A 13,478-nucleotide genomic window follows, 5' to 3' on the forward strand; every position below is an offset into this window, starting at 1 on the left:
TACAATTTTGGCTGCTGTGAGTCAATGTTGACTCAGATCATCTAGAATCAAACATCCCGGATTCATTTCCAAATCTATGCTCAAAATGTTTTTCATATCATGCAATATGTCTGACTCATATTTCCTTATCTAATGACATGGTCATAGGCAATGAGTAATTTGCCTAAGAACTTGCCTATGAGTTATTTTAATTATCATTATTTTTATTATTTCAGTTTGCTCAAATGACATTAATTACAGTAAAAAAAAAAAAGGCCCAGGCATGCCCGCGACCCTTAGATTAGATTAGCTAGAACTTTATTTATCCCACAATGGGGAGATTTTCTTGTCACTGCGGGATAAATAAAGTTCAATTTTATCTAATCTAAGGGTCGTTGTGAGGATAAGCAGTTCAGAAAAGGATGGATGGATGGATGGATGGATGGATGGATGGATGGATGGATGGATGGATGCATGCATGGATGGATGGATGGATGGATGCATGGATGGATGGATGGATGCATGGATTGTTGTACATAGCATGTCCAATCTCTGAAAAACCCGACTTCAAGAATTCCTAAACATAAATGACTTTTTCCTCAACTATATCTGATTTACAGGTAAAACTCACCTCTTGTTACTTGAAAATGAACACGTTTTTTCGACATTATTTGTGCAAAACTGAATAAAAACGGCACGACGTGTCCCATGAATGTCACATGATGGATGATGCATGATTTAACAAGAAGCCAGCCCATGAAGGTGTCACGTGAGTTCAGGTCAATATATATCGGAGGCAAAGGAGGGGTCGCCATCATCATCGTCGTCATCATCATCATCATCATCTTCTGCTTCGTCACTCAGGGCGGGACTAGCAAGCAGCAAGGAGCGACGCAACTTCTCCAAAACTTCAACGCTTAAACCTGCTTGTCCTCCGTCCACGAAATTTACACACCTCTAAAGGTAGGCTATAAAAATATGAATAAGGTTACACCTCTCTGAGAGAGTTTCCTGCTAAATATGTTGTTTCCCGATTTTTACTTGAGCGCCACGCTATAATACTGCCAATTTGTTAAAAAGCTTCCAAGTTGTTGTTAAACACGTACGACTCGCTCCGTCCCACACGTCGTCGACTAATTGACACGGCAAACTCTAAGAAATTCAATAAGGCTACTAACTGGCTTCATTCGATCTCATTTAGAAGCTGGACAAAGCTTGCTTTGTCCTCGTCGGCATTGGTGGTAGTAGTAGTTAACGGTTCGAGGCAGAACTGAATTCCTCCCCCGCCAGGCGAGGTTCTGCTCGGGTCACTTTACTTGAATGTCAAGGGTCCATCCAAAGTTGAGCTATTATTAGTAAGTTAAGAAGTTTTGTTAAAGCGAGTTCTTTTTCAAATGGATCTATAGATCTTACTTTGCTTGATCTAATCTAAACTAAAAAGTGCTGTCAGCACGGTTGGGGAAATGACTCAGATGTTCTTCTCGTTTGGGAAGCAGCTGCTGCTTTTTTTCTCACACACTTTTAGTATCATAGGGGAAATAAATGAAAAATGATTTGTTTTCTGCCTTCCCTGTTGATCCAGGAAGCCAATCCTGTTCAACCATGACTCTCGAGGGCGGAATGAAATGCGTCAAGTACTTGCTCTTCTTCTTCAACTTCATCTTCTGGGTGAGTCTCTACTGTTTTCCACTAACTACAGCTCTGGAATGGAAAAAAGGAAACTGGAGTTGTTCCTATTTTCGATCACGTGGTTAGAAATCGATCCCGTGCGTGTAATTTACTGTTTGGATTGATGGATTAAAAAATAATAATAATAAATAATCCCCTAAATTGCGCTGAACAAACGTAACCATTAATAACGAGGAGGAAAATAGAAACAAAAAAAAACCCTTTTGTTGGTGTCTTTGGACAAGTGTTAAATAAATCTGTATTATTTATTTATACATGATATTGCTAGCATTGACTCCAATGTCACTAGGGATGGGCATTGATATGTTTTGATCAATCTTACTAGTCTTAACTGTATTGTTTTATCAGTTCTTGTCTTGTAACTAAAACATAAAAAAAAAAGAATGAATCACTATTCCACTTGTAAACATTATATAAACAAATATTTAGTATCGAAGAAAACTTGAATAGAGCAGACAGTCTGGAACATGCTCTTTGATTGCAAAAATCACTTTGCCTTTGCCATTTCCCCCAATCTCACGACAATTGTTCTTACCAATGCAAATTCAATGTAGTTTGTGCATATACCAGATTCCGCATTACGACAGTAGCTGTGGATTTTAGATGTGACGTAGCTGTGCCAAGCTATCGATTATTACATTTTGGTTTGAAAGTCTATTAAACACTAACTGTTTAAGCATGTGGTGAGACAATTTGGGCGCGCTCTTTGCTTTTTTGCATTTGGCAAACTATTGGATAAGAACAATGTATCGGTAGATACTTCAAATGATGTTTTTTATTTTCAATGTATCATTTTTTCTATATAGCTGTATATTGTTTATCAAAAGGAAACAGGAAGGTTCATGTGAAAAACACTTGGTCATTGTGGCGACTGCAAGAGAGGAGGAAGTTTCATAGAGCATAAAAATAAAAATATAATTGTAGCGTTTTAAAAAATGTGTGAACCACATAGAACAAACAGTTTAATTAGTCTAGTAAATGAATCCGCGCACTTATTTTGGTCTTGTGATTCAGAAAAGCCTCTTTTGCTTTGTGTATAAGATGAAATCACCATGAACATACACTAGCGCCTGACTGACCAGCTGTCTCCAAAAAGTGTGACAAATGATAAAAAACAAAACGAAATTGGGCTCACAATTCATGCTGTGAGTTCATCTGAAAATATGTGTGCGTGCGTGTGTGTGTGTTAAGCTCTTTACAGCAAGTGCTGATGATGGAATGCGAATCTTATGACCAGATTGTAAAGTTTGCAACGGTGTCATGTAACTTTTTTTTTCTTTCCCCTCCAAGTGCTTAAAGTTCAATTGTTGTTTGAGAGAAAAGAGGAAGGGTTCAGTGACAAAGAAGATGTTACTCTCTTTTTTACATAGTTACACAATGACGTTGTTTGAAGGGAAAAAAATCTCAAATTGCCTAACATGTAAAGGAGTGAATTCTCACGTTATTTCATTCATTTTATTTGTCTAAAAAAATAAAGTAACAATACAATTAAGTAGTATGTATGTTTTTGAGAAAGAAATCTTATGTGAATTTTGCATTTTTAATAGCGATTACTAGTAACACTTCAAGAATAAAATTTCAATCAAAATATCTAGAATAAAGCTGTACTTACAAAAATAATAGTAAGAAAATAAATTTGCTTTTTTCTCAGTAAAAAAAAAAAGTTGTATTAAGAAGAGAAAGTCCTCTTTCTGTGATAAACATTCTTTTGCCAATTAAGGTAGATATTTTATAAGAAAATGTGATCTTCATATTTTTAGAACACCAAAGAATTACTATTTTTTATTTATATATATATATATATATATATATGTGATGTGATGTGATGTCAAGGACCATCATGGATGATCACAGGTTGAATTAAACTCATGAGAATAATCACAAAGCTTATAAATGAAAACATGCAATCAACTAACAGATACAGAAAAATACACCAAAAAACAAAGCAGTTCAACGGATTGCAAATTATATATATATATATTATATATATATATATATATATTTTTTTTTTATTGTCAATTAAAAATAGGAAGACACAGTTATAAAATGAAGTGAAGTGGTATCTTTTTTTACAATCAATCAAAATACTAAGATTCACTATGAATTGAAGAAAATGTTTTTGATTTAGAAAAACAGTCCTATGTTGGAAAAAAATTATTCATATGATCAACAAGACAAATATGAATGAAAAAGTGTAAATGTAATATTTAAGACATTACATTATTGTAGTGCTATTCAAATAGTGGGGCAGGTGCGGTGCCATGCCAGGGGAGGAATGTTGCATCTTTTCGTGGCCCTGCCTCAAAGTTTCCGGAGGCTCAGGGAATGTCAAGATGAGATGTACGGGGTGGTATTGGGATGGAGATTTACGCCCACTACTCCATGGAGAAAAATCTAATCCATGCTGTTTTTTATGGGGGTATTCAAGCAAGGGGCTCAACATGCGGCCACCCCTCGTCCATGCACCTTGTCGTCATGGTAACAAAATCTGTTTGATCTGTTGCTCCAGTGACTCTCTTGGGTTGCCCTAAATTCTTCATGCTTGTCGTATTTTAACCAAAGCATGTCAAAGATGTATTAGAACAACTTTTAAATGATTGTATGCCCTGAAATAAAGTGTTTCAGGTTTGAAGTAGACCGTTAGTTGCAATGATTCATATACAGTAATAGATCATCTCAGAGAATGAAATTATTAATGTGCTATACATATTTCAACTTTGCGTAAACTCCTCATCCATATTTTATCCATATGCGGTTGATGTGCTTCTGTTTGCCTGTTCTGTTGTTTTCCCGAAGCACCCATTAGCTGCCTGTTTGACTTGAGTTCAAATATTTACACTGCTAGCGAGCTACTCGGCAAAACGACAGGGCCTCTGACATACGCAGGCTTGGCGAGTAACGGAATAAAAGTACCGTATTCAGAATACAAAAACATTATAGTCTAGACATAACCAGGAAGCTGGAGATGTTGCAGGGTGCAATGTAATTGATTTTCACTTCACTCATTTTTCAGGATAGGAGCCATCATTCGGCCATCATTTGACTTGCGAACACCAGCTTGAGATGCAAGGCCTATGTGGTAGCATAGGTCATTTGACAATAAGCATCAGTTTAGCAAACAGTTCATTGAAAAAAAGGCTTCAAACTGTTTTTGGGCTACTCCCAGTTCAAGTTTACTCTAAAGATACAATGTCGTGCAGCAGAGGCTCGGCCCGTGACGTTTTGAAAGTGACAGTAACCAATGTTTGTGTTTGAAGCATTGTTTATCGCTCCAGTTGGGTTTTTTGGACTGTTTAAAATTCAGCTTTTTCCATATTTTCAATGAAAGTCTTCCAAAGCAGTTTTGAAATATTTCCCCCCCCCCCCTTTTTTTTTTTTGTCTCGTACACCCTTTAAGATACTTTTTAGCATGAACTGATTTCCCAGCATCGAGTGAGGCAATTCCATTTGATTCAACATTTTCCTGTAACAATGTGTGTGAAAGATCTTATGAGTCGAGCACTGACGCACGAGCGTCTGACTGTGTACACTGGGAGAAGTGGCGACCGCAGACTATTGCAACTTCCTTCCATCTGTTTGGTATCCTTTTGCTAACTCATCACAGCCAACTGATGTGCGATTAGCAAAGTACTTGTGTGTAACAGGTCAAGTGAGAAATTCTGTCAAAACAACAAATATACAGAGGGATCAAAGTATGCCTTTTGTCCTGAAACCCTGTGCTGCCTTTTATTTCCAGTTATGTGGCCTGGCAATGATTGTGGTGGGAGTCCTGGTTCAGGTGTCCTTACATCAAACCGTCAGGATCAGTGACGTGTCGGCTTCAGGGGCGCCCATCGTCATCATCGCCGTCGGTGTGATCATTTTCTTCATCTCCTTCTTCGGCTGCTGCGGCGCATGGAAGGAGAACTACTGCATGGTCACCTTGGTAACTTTGCCGGATATTTAGCACCAAATGACAAAAACTCTCTAGTGGTGTTTCATTGGGATTTTTGTATTATTTTTTTGATGGTTTTATTTTTCTCTTTTTAGTTTTCCATCCTTCTGTCATTGGTCATCCTTGTTCAGATTGCCGCGGCGATCACCGGTTACGTCTTCAGAAACAAAGTGAGCCAACATGACATTGTTTTTTTTTTCCCCACTTTATGTATATGTATTGAAGGTTCTTTCCAAATTTAAAAATGAAAATATGTCTTTCTGCAACAATATTGCTAAAGAAATCATGGAGTTGAGCAAGATGCGTTGTGTGAAAGCCGGCTACCTTGAGCAAGCAAACCTAGCTGGCTATTGAACATTCATTTCAACTCTTAAGGAATCGGTGAAGCCCAGCGAGACAGTTTATCAGTTGTTATTCTGTCTTTGTTACTTCATTTCTGGCTTCTCACTGCGGCATCCGGCAGGAATTTGCCCATTTCTAGGCCGGTGAAGAAACAAAGTTACTCAGGTTATCTTATCCCCAGATGACCATTGAATGATTTAAAATTGCAAGTCTGTCAAAATGTTATTTTTCCTAGGCTCAATTTTAAGCAAGTTGGAATGAGTTTTTACCTGACCTATGTTAGCGCACTGCAACATTGTATGAAAAAAAAACAAATTGAGCATGTCTTCTTGTATCACGTGACAAAACATTTTTGACATCTTCTTGTACGTGACCTCGAAATGCCGTTACGATCGGAAACTGAGTACAATCTACAATTTTGTTTTTGGCACCCATCTTGACATTGTACGTACTTCCGGATGTTTGTTTTTATGTGCCCTATGATTGGCTGGTTTCAGGTTGTAGCCCACCGCTTACTCAAAGTCAGCCGGGATAGACTTAGGATGATTGCTCTGTACAAATGAGCGCATAACACGACTTGGCCTTTTTCCAAAGGTGTCTGATGTAGTCCAGGACAGTCTGGCGGATATGATCAAGAGGTACAGCAACAGCTCGGCTGAATTCAAAGCCAGCGTGGACAGTCTTCAGGCGGACGTGAGTGGCATTTATTGACTTAAACACTGACTACACCCTGACACAGCATCCTGGGGTGTCGGCCGCTGCATTGTTTACTTGCCTGCGCGTCTTTCACCGATGGAGCTCCTTTGTGCTTTCAGTTGAAATGCTGCGGCATCAACGGCTCCGCCGACTGGCGAGACTTCCGGCCCGACAGCAACTCTGTGCCCGACTCGTGCTGTGTGACCATGTCTGCCAATTGCGGCGTTGGCGCCATGACGGACCCTGCTAAAGTGCACCAAGAGGTAAAGGTCAAAAGTAATAATTGGAGTATTCTTTGGATATCAATGATTATATCATAAATTTAAATGAATATTTTCAGATGCTGGAAATTAGTCAAATAATCCTGTAAACATTTTTAAAATCTTTTTATTAGGGCTGGGCGATATGCCTGTTTTTCTTCCATCCCATCCAAATGTGGTAATTTCACAATGTACAAAGCAACTTTTGAAATAGGTTTTTTTTTTTTTTTCCATGAAGTCCTCTCACCACTCTCCTGGTACTCTAGCTTCTTCCCATATTCTAAAAACATTTAACAGAATAATAGTTTCGTGTTGAGCTAAATAAGCCCCGATTTCACACGATTTTTGACTAAATTAAAATGATAAGAATTTCACAATATTAAATCAAGACTCAAATGAATTGGTTTCACATCGCAGTTTGCGAGGCCACATTTGCATTTTGGACCTCATCAAAACATTTTGAAGAGCAAAACTGGCAGTCAACCATTGGGACAGTCCCTAAATGTCTGCCTAAAAACTTGGCGAGTTGCACACGTGCCTCTCACGACACATTCCTTGTCTCGCTCAAAGTCTGAACTTGACAGTAATCATAAGATACAAGGCATGCTAATTTCTAAAATAATCTAATATTGTCATGGCCAGCGTGTTTATCATTGGAATTACCAAGTGAGTTGAGTTCAATTTTTGAAGATGTCTGTCCAGAACCTCGTGAAAGCGAAGCTTATCCAACTTTGCACAGCAAAATGAGAGACAATGGACTGGAAACTCAACTGAAAATGAATTACTGTGTCATTTGTCAGTCAGGAGGAGTGGCCTTGAAATTATTTCAGTCTCAGTAATCAGTAATGTTATTTATTTATTTTTTTTCTTATCACAAGAGTTTCTATTTTGACGTTTGAGATCTATACAATAAATTTTAAATAAAATAAATTAAAATAATAATTTTAATAAAATAAATTTAAGATGTAAACACTGTTTATTATATATAAAACCCTAAATGAATTGGTCACTCTTACTGTCATATTTGATTGATATGCAAACTTGCTGTGCAAAAAAAACCCAAAAACGTTCGGTCTTGATTTTACATATACTTTGATGTGACATTGTGTTAGGTAAGAAAGTTTTGCTGTGTAAAATATGCGGCTTAGCTGAATAAAAGTTGAGAAATTAGTTTGTTTCGGCAGCCAGCCAAACGTCTGACAACACGTTTCATGTTCTCGTTTTTGTTGACATTTTACATTTGAATGCTTGCTAAGTACACTGCAGGCTGTGTCGGCAGTGCCGTTGCTTACCTGTTCAGCAACAGTACACAACTGGAACATGGTGTGGGTATCTGTACTCTAGTAAAAAGCCATACAAATACCATTTTTCATTTGAATCAACATGCCCATGAGGCTCTTTGTAGTCAAGCAAATACAGTAGAGTACTACCTAATCTTCCTCTCTGATTTCCCTAAAGGGTTGTAGCAAAGCACTTGAGGAGTTACTGAAGAAAAATATCCTGTGGGTGATCATCGCCGCTATTGTTCTGGCTTTCATCGAGGTACGTATATATTCTACAAAACAGGGATGTCCGAACGTCAGCTCAGAAGCTTTTTCTATTATAGATCCTGTGCATAATATACATGCCCCGTCTTCCCCCCCCCCCCCAAAAAGATCCCAAATCGAAGGGGGCATTATACACAGAGGCCAAGATCTCAGACTTAAAACTTAAAGGGGAATAAAATAGTCATAAAAGTCCAATTCTCTCCACAAGTAGCTCAATAAATATTTTCTACCCAACATAAGCGTGATGTGTGAATTTAGTAGATGAGAGCGAGGAAAAGGATTGAAGTCCCCAATGACCAGTGATACGGCGCCACATGGTAAAATTGGAATCTAGAATTGCTCTACACGCATCTTTACCTACACTGGTTGGGGACGTTACTGTGATTGAACTCAAAAGTGATTTCTGTCATCTGCTTGCATCCTTTCATCTTTCGACGTGGCCTTTTGGAAGAAAAACGTTTGGACACCTGTGATGGAAAGCGAAGAATGATTTCTGAAAGGAACACATCAACAATGGAAATGCAAACATTGACTCATAACTAGTCGAAATGCAAACATTGACTCGCAACTAATCACGTGCTGCACATCCTGTTGCCGGGTGGTGTTTGAAAAGCTGGGCATGTTCAAATGACATATACTTTTCTTTGTCTGGTCTTTTCCCCTTGTAGGTGATGGGCGTCGTGTTAGCCTGCGTGTTGATGCGAGGCATTCGGAGAGGCTATGAAGTCATGTGAGTGACTCGTGGAAGATGGCTCACTTTGCGGGCGCTTCTTCACTTCCCCTTTTTGTAGTGCCCAGAACAATCTTGCAGCCCTTTTAGTGTCGCATACGTAGGCGTGTAACATCCATTCGACAACTGTCCGCTATTTCTTGATGCTCGACGATTTTGAATATATATATATGCTGATACGTTAGAATTTGTGAAGTTTTGTTTTTAAAGCTCGTTGGTTCCCGGTTTGTTTTTATTAAAGAACCTTTCCATCCAAATTGGTTTGAAGAGTAAACATTTATTTTATGGCGGGGGGGGGGGGGGGGGGGACACACACACACCTTCATCTCAATATGGCACAGCAACACATCACTGTACAAGAGCAAATGATACAACAAAATAATGCCAATAATGTATTTGAAATGTAAGCAGTCAGTTATTGCCAAAGGCACAGTAATTAGATCAAGATTTGTTTCAAAATTTTAATAAGTAAACTCTAAAGTGCCATAACCCAACAGTTTGCTTCACTGCAGGTCAAACAGCAGTTACATTTTTACCACAACCATGCAACAAATCAGTATTTGTTTTGGTCTGCTTTTGATTCAATAGCATTTTTTTTTTGTTGCAATTATATTTTGCTAGCTTTCAATTTTGAATGTTTGAAAAAAAAAAAAGAAAAGCACACTGAGGTAAAACAAGAAGAAAATGCAACACATGCTGACAATTGCAAACGGAATGTTTCTTGACAACGCTATCCAACTTAAATTTATGGCGTTTTACCTTTAATTGAAGTAAACTGAATTTTTTATGTCATGAAGTCAGTGATGCGTTTCTAGTGATATTCTGAGTGAAATGTGTAAACTGTACTCCAGTCAGACTCGACGCTTAACACTGAGTATGTGTGAGCTTTCAAGTGATCTCGCCAATTTTTTTTTTTTTTTTTTTAAAGCTCTGAATCTGTTAATCATGCCATCAAACAATATTTTCATAATCAGTTTCCCTATCAGGAAAGCAACAAATGCTGTCAACTGGTGAGAAGTCCCTCAAAGCAGTGGAGGGAGTGCTGTGCGGGTTCCCATTAGGTACGGCTAATCCCATTCGGGTAGTTGGCGGAGAGGAACACCAGACAGTGCAAAAGGAGCGATACATCCGACTCTAGGGAGCAAAAAAAAAAAAACGTACAAATGTTGGGAGCCGTTTGAGCAAAACATCAAAAAAAGAAAATGCATTATGGGGGTTGTTACCTTTGAGTGAGGTGGAGATCTGAAGCCATTGGTACAACCACTCTCTACACTGGTTGACGGCGAGACGATCCGAGTTGAGTCCCCTCAAGTAGCAGGCCTGAAAGCCAAAGAAAGCCCGACTCTCTGAATGTGACACAGGTGGCCTGGCCCAAGGACAAGGGTCGCACCTGTCTGACTTCAGAGTCGCTGAGCTGGTGCGGGCCCAGCTTGCTGAGGGCTCGGTCCAGCTGGAGCAGCTCCAAGGCATGACTGGACAACCGTCGGCCAATCAGGAAGCCTGGGAGGTGGCGTGTCAAGAAGAGCAGGGAGCTTATGTTTCTCTAAAAATGTGTTGAGAAAGCACAGACAATTTTGTTATTCCACTCGAGGAACAGAATGCAAGTGTGCGAGGGAAGTCGAGCTTTACACATTAAGTCGCATTTGCAAACCGAATTTATTAGACAATACAAACAAAATGTAACGGAAAAATAGATGACTTGGGCTACGAAAAAGGAAGCGAAAACAAACACTCGCATTCCAAGAACTACCAACGAGACTATGGTGAGTTTGACATTTTATTTAATTTTTTTTAATTTCTGTGCTATATGGAAAATTGATGAGTGATGATACTTTGGGTTTTGGAGTTTTCTTCTCGAGGGAGACAACTCAACTTTTACCAACCTTATGAGCCACACTCAGTTTGCTCATGCCAAGCGGAGTAGCCGAGAACAGGCTCCGCACTGCAAGGATTTCCGACACTTTGGGGTTTGCTCCATTTTGCACCTGGAATTGAATAAAAGAATAAATAAATAAAAACAACACAAAGTATGTTTTGCTTTGAACTTTTCCCACTGCCGCAAGGCACACAAAAGGATAATTGTTTTTGGGGGGAGAACATTGGGCAGTAAACGGGAGCGTAATTAAACAGCCTGGATATTCTTCCTTTTGAACAATTTGATCAAATCTGCCAAAGTGCTGTTTGTCATGAGGTGAGTAGAGTTTCTTGCCACTGCTAAATTTGAAATATTTGCGTGCAAGTCAAAGCAAACAAATAAATAAAATCGGTTAAGTGACGTTTTTCTGAGAAAACAAGTCATGCCGCTTGAAAGTTAAGCAGCAGCTGGATTTTGTCTCGTCTTTTCAGATGTGATCCCACGTAATTTTTTGGCAAGTTTCCCTCACCCCTCAGATATTTCAAGTTATGGGTTGTTGTGTACAGATTTTTTTTTTTTTACTAGCATACCTGAGAGCACAGGATGTCGAGGCGACTTCTCATCTGAGAATCTTTGACCTGGCCGCTGACATGCTGGAGCCCTCGCAGGATGGGTCGGTGCTGTCGCGCCCTGAACGAATGATACAACTGGCGAAACTCTACCTGCTGCTTCGGAGTCCAGAAATGCGGGATCAGCACCTGGCGGGGGAAAAAGTACCTGGATTGGGACGGCGGATACAATCATTCATTCAGGCAAATATTTCAAGGGCTTTCTGTCACTTGGGAGTGGGACTCACATCAAGACGAAAACCAGGTAGTTGGCAAAGGGAGGAATGGAAATCAACACCAGTGGGATTCCTTTCAACATGTTTCGGCGAAACTGCGACACACATTAGGGTCATGATGGTGGCACTTTGAGAGAATTTTTGAGAAGCAACTGCTTGAATGTGCTCACCTGTCTGAGTTTCTCCATTTCCCTGTAGGATAAATTTTGAAACTTGACTTCATTTCTTGACATCTTTGTTTTGATCACGCTAACGTCTCGGGCATCTCGGAAAAGAAGTTTGAATCCTTTATTGGGAGGATAAAAAGAATTGAATTAGGGTACACAATGGATTGGTCGCATTCACACTTGCAAACAATTTATTCCAGATTTTTTTTACTCTGATGGAATAACTATGAAAAAACAAAACAGCCAATCTACATCAACTGCACACACTCATAGTTGCGCAAACATTAAGTGAAATGTTGGATAAGGGGTTACATTATGAAAAAGTCACAACAAATATCCAGACTGGTTTGGAGCCACATTACAAAAATAATGTAAACGTGATTCCTTGATTTTTCTCATTGGTTGAGTCTTGAAACGTAAATGACATGCACATGTGACTTAGTCTAACCTTTGGCCTTTTGACCTCACCTTCCATAAAAGTGTGGTAGAGGAGATAAAAGCGTGGGAATCGCCTTTTGAGGAACCCCTCATATTTGGTGTTGACCCACTGCAACCTGGACGTCACATAGCGACCAAGCCCTCGTCGGACTTCAGTCGTCGAGTAATGTCTACATAATGATTCAAGATGGGGAACAAATAACAATAAGTAGCGCAACAATACTTGGGAATAATCCATGCACAGCATTACAAAAATAAATCCTCTTGTTCAAATCATTTAATAATAACAGAAATAATTATACAAGTATGAAATAGGGAATTTCTGCAGGATGTCAGGTCGGAAATGTCTGTCAGTGGAGACCAAAAAGCAGATCAAGTGATGACAACATCCGTGAACGTTCAACATTTTTAAAACAAACCTGAACTGGTGACACACACAAGGGCCGTACAGTCCATTGGCAATTTGGTTCGTCCTGACGCTCCAGAGTCGAATCAAAGACAAATTGTTGGCGAGCCTTGAACAGGACAGCGCCATATCTGTATAAGACAACTTTTACGTCGTTACCGTAATGACGGAAATGCACAATAACAAAGCATGCGCGCTTCCCGTAAATTATCTTAGCAATATCGCTCTATAATATTGTACTAAACGTGTTCTTTCACGTTTGTAGTTGCATCAGTCAATCGTCCTCGCTTACAACTATTTTTTTACAAACTATTTCCGCGATTTCGACTTTGAGCCACACCTAAAATTGCGTCTTACTCATTTTTTCTGTCCAAATAGACCTGCCGTACTAAAGTTTTCAACGGGCTATACTGCGCATGCGTGATCTGGCCTACGGCACGCGTATTAAGGCAAAAAAGACTGCTTTAAATTATTAATCTAGTTCTAACTGTCAAACATCCTACTTAGTAAAAACATATACCTCCACCGACAAACGTCATTGCAAGTATATACCTCCACTGACAAACGTCATTGCAAGTATTTGTCACTGTT

At 39.2% G+C, this 13,478-nt stretch overlaps 3 protein-coding genes across 4 annotated transcripts in view; 2 read left to right on the forward strand and 1 right to left on the reverse strand.

The window, feature by feature from the left end:
- Positions 1–784: 784 nt before the first annotated feature.
- On the forward strand, positions 785–9,434 carry cd63 (CD63 molecule). Its single transcript, XM_085924885.1, has 8 exons — positions 785–942; positions 1,562–1,647; positions 5,405–5,593; positions 5,698–5,772; positions 6,539–6,637; positions 6,760–6,903; positions 8,359–8,442; positions 9,116–9,434. Exons 2-8 carry the CDS (start codon positions 1,582–1,584, stop codon positions 9,179–9,181), a joined length of 723 nt encoding a protein of 240 aa, XP_085781011.1. The 5' UTR covers positions 785–942; positions 1,562–1,581; the 3' UTR covers positions 9,182–9,434.
- Positions 9,435–9,461: 27 nt separating this feature from the next.
- On the reverse strand, positions 9,462–13,276 carry letmd1 (LETM1 domain containing 1). Its single transcript, XM_085924873.1, has 10 exons — positions 13,245–13,276; positions 12,901–13,018; positions 12,512–12,651; positions 12,047–12,162; positions 11,889–11,971; positions 11,623–11,809; positions 11,061–11,162; positions 10,568–10,720; positions 10,401–10,497; positions 9,462–10,311 (listed from the first exon to the last, which is right to left on the reverse strand). The coding sequence occupies exons 1-10, from the start codon at positions 13,246–13,248 to the stop codon at positions 10,235–10,237; spliced, it is 1,077 nt and encodes a 358-aa protein (XP_085780999.1). The 5' UTR covers positions 13,249–13,276; the 3' UTR covers positions 9,462–10,234.
- nol4la (nucleolar protein 4-like a) overlaps positions 13,095–13,478 on the forward strand; it is a 48,986-nt gene continuing 48,602 nt past the window's right edge. The window contains exon 1 of one of the 2 annotated variants that reach the window (XM_085924853.1): positions 13,095–13,463. The gene's annotated coding sequence lies outside the window, so the exon portion shown is untranslated. The remainder of the gene's footprint in view (positions 13,464–13,478) is intronic. The other variant, XM_085924861.1, reaches the window with a different exon arrangement.

Source organism: Syngnathus leptorhynchus, chromosome 1 (assembly GCF_054491065.1).
Source record: "Syngnathus leptorhynchus isolate UIUO chromosome 1, UIUO_Slep, whole genome shotgun sequence".
Taxonomy (NCBI): Eukaryota; Metazoa; Chordata; class Actinopteri; order Syngnathiformes; family Syngnathidae; genus Syngnathus; species Syngnathus leptorhynchus.

Coding starts and splice junctions, on each gene's coding strand:
- cd63 (XM_085924885.1), top strand. CDS start 1,582: ATGACTCTCGAGGGCGGAATGAAATGCGTCAAGTACTTGCTCTTCTTC. Junction 5,594..5,697: donor ACTACTGCATGGTCACCTTG/GTAACTTTGCCG, acceptor TTCTCTTTTTAG/TTTTCCATCCTTCTGTCATT. Junction 5,773..6,538: donor GTTACGTCTTCAGAAACAAA/GTGAGCCAACAT, acceptor CTTTTTCCAAAG/GTGTCTGATGTAGTCCAGGA.
- letmd1 (XM_085924873.1), bottom strand. Junction 12,652..12,900: donor TGTGTGTGTCACCAGTTCAG/GTTTGTTTTAAA, acceptor ATCATTATGTAG/ACATTACTCGACGACTGAAG. Junction 10,721..11,060: donor AACTGAGTGTGGCTCATAAG/GTTGGTAAAAGT, acceptor ACACATTTTTAG/AGAAACATAAGCTCCCTGCT.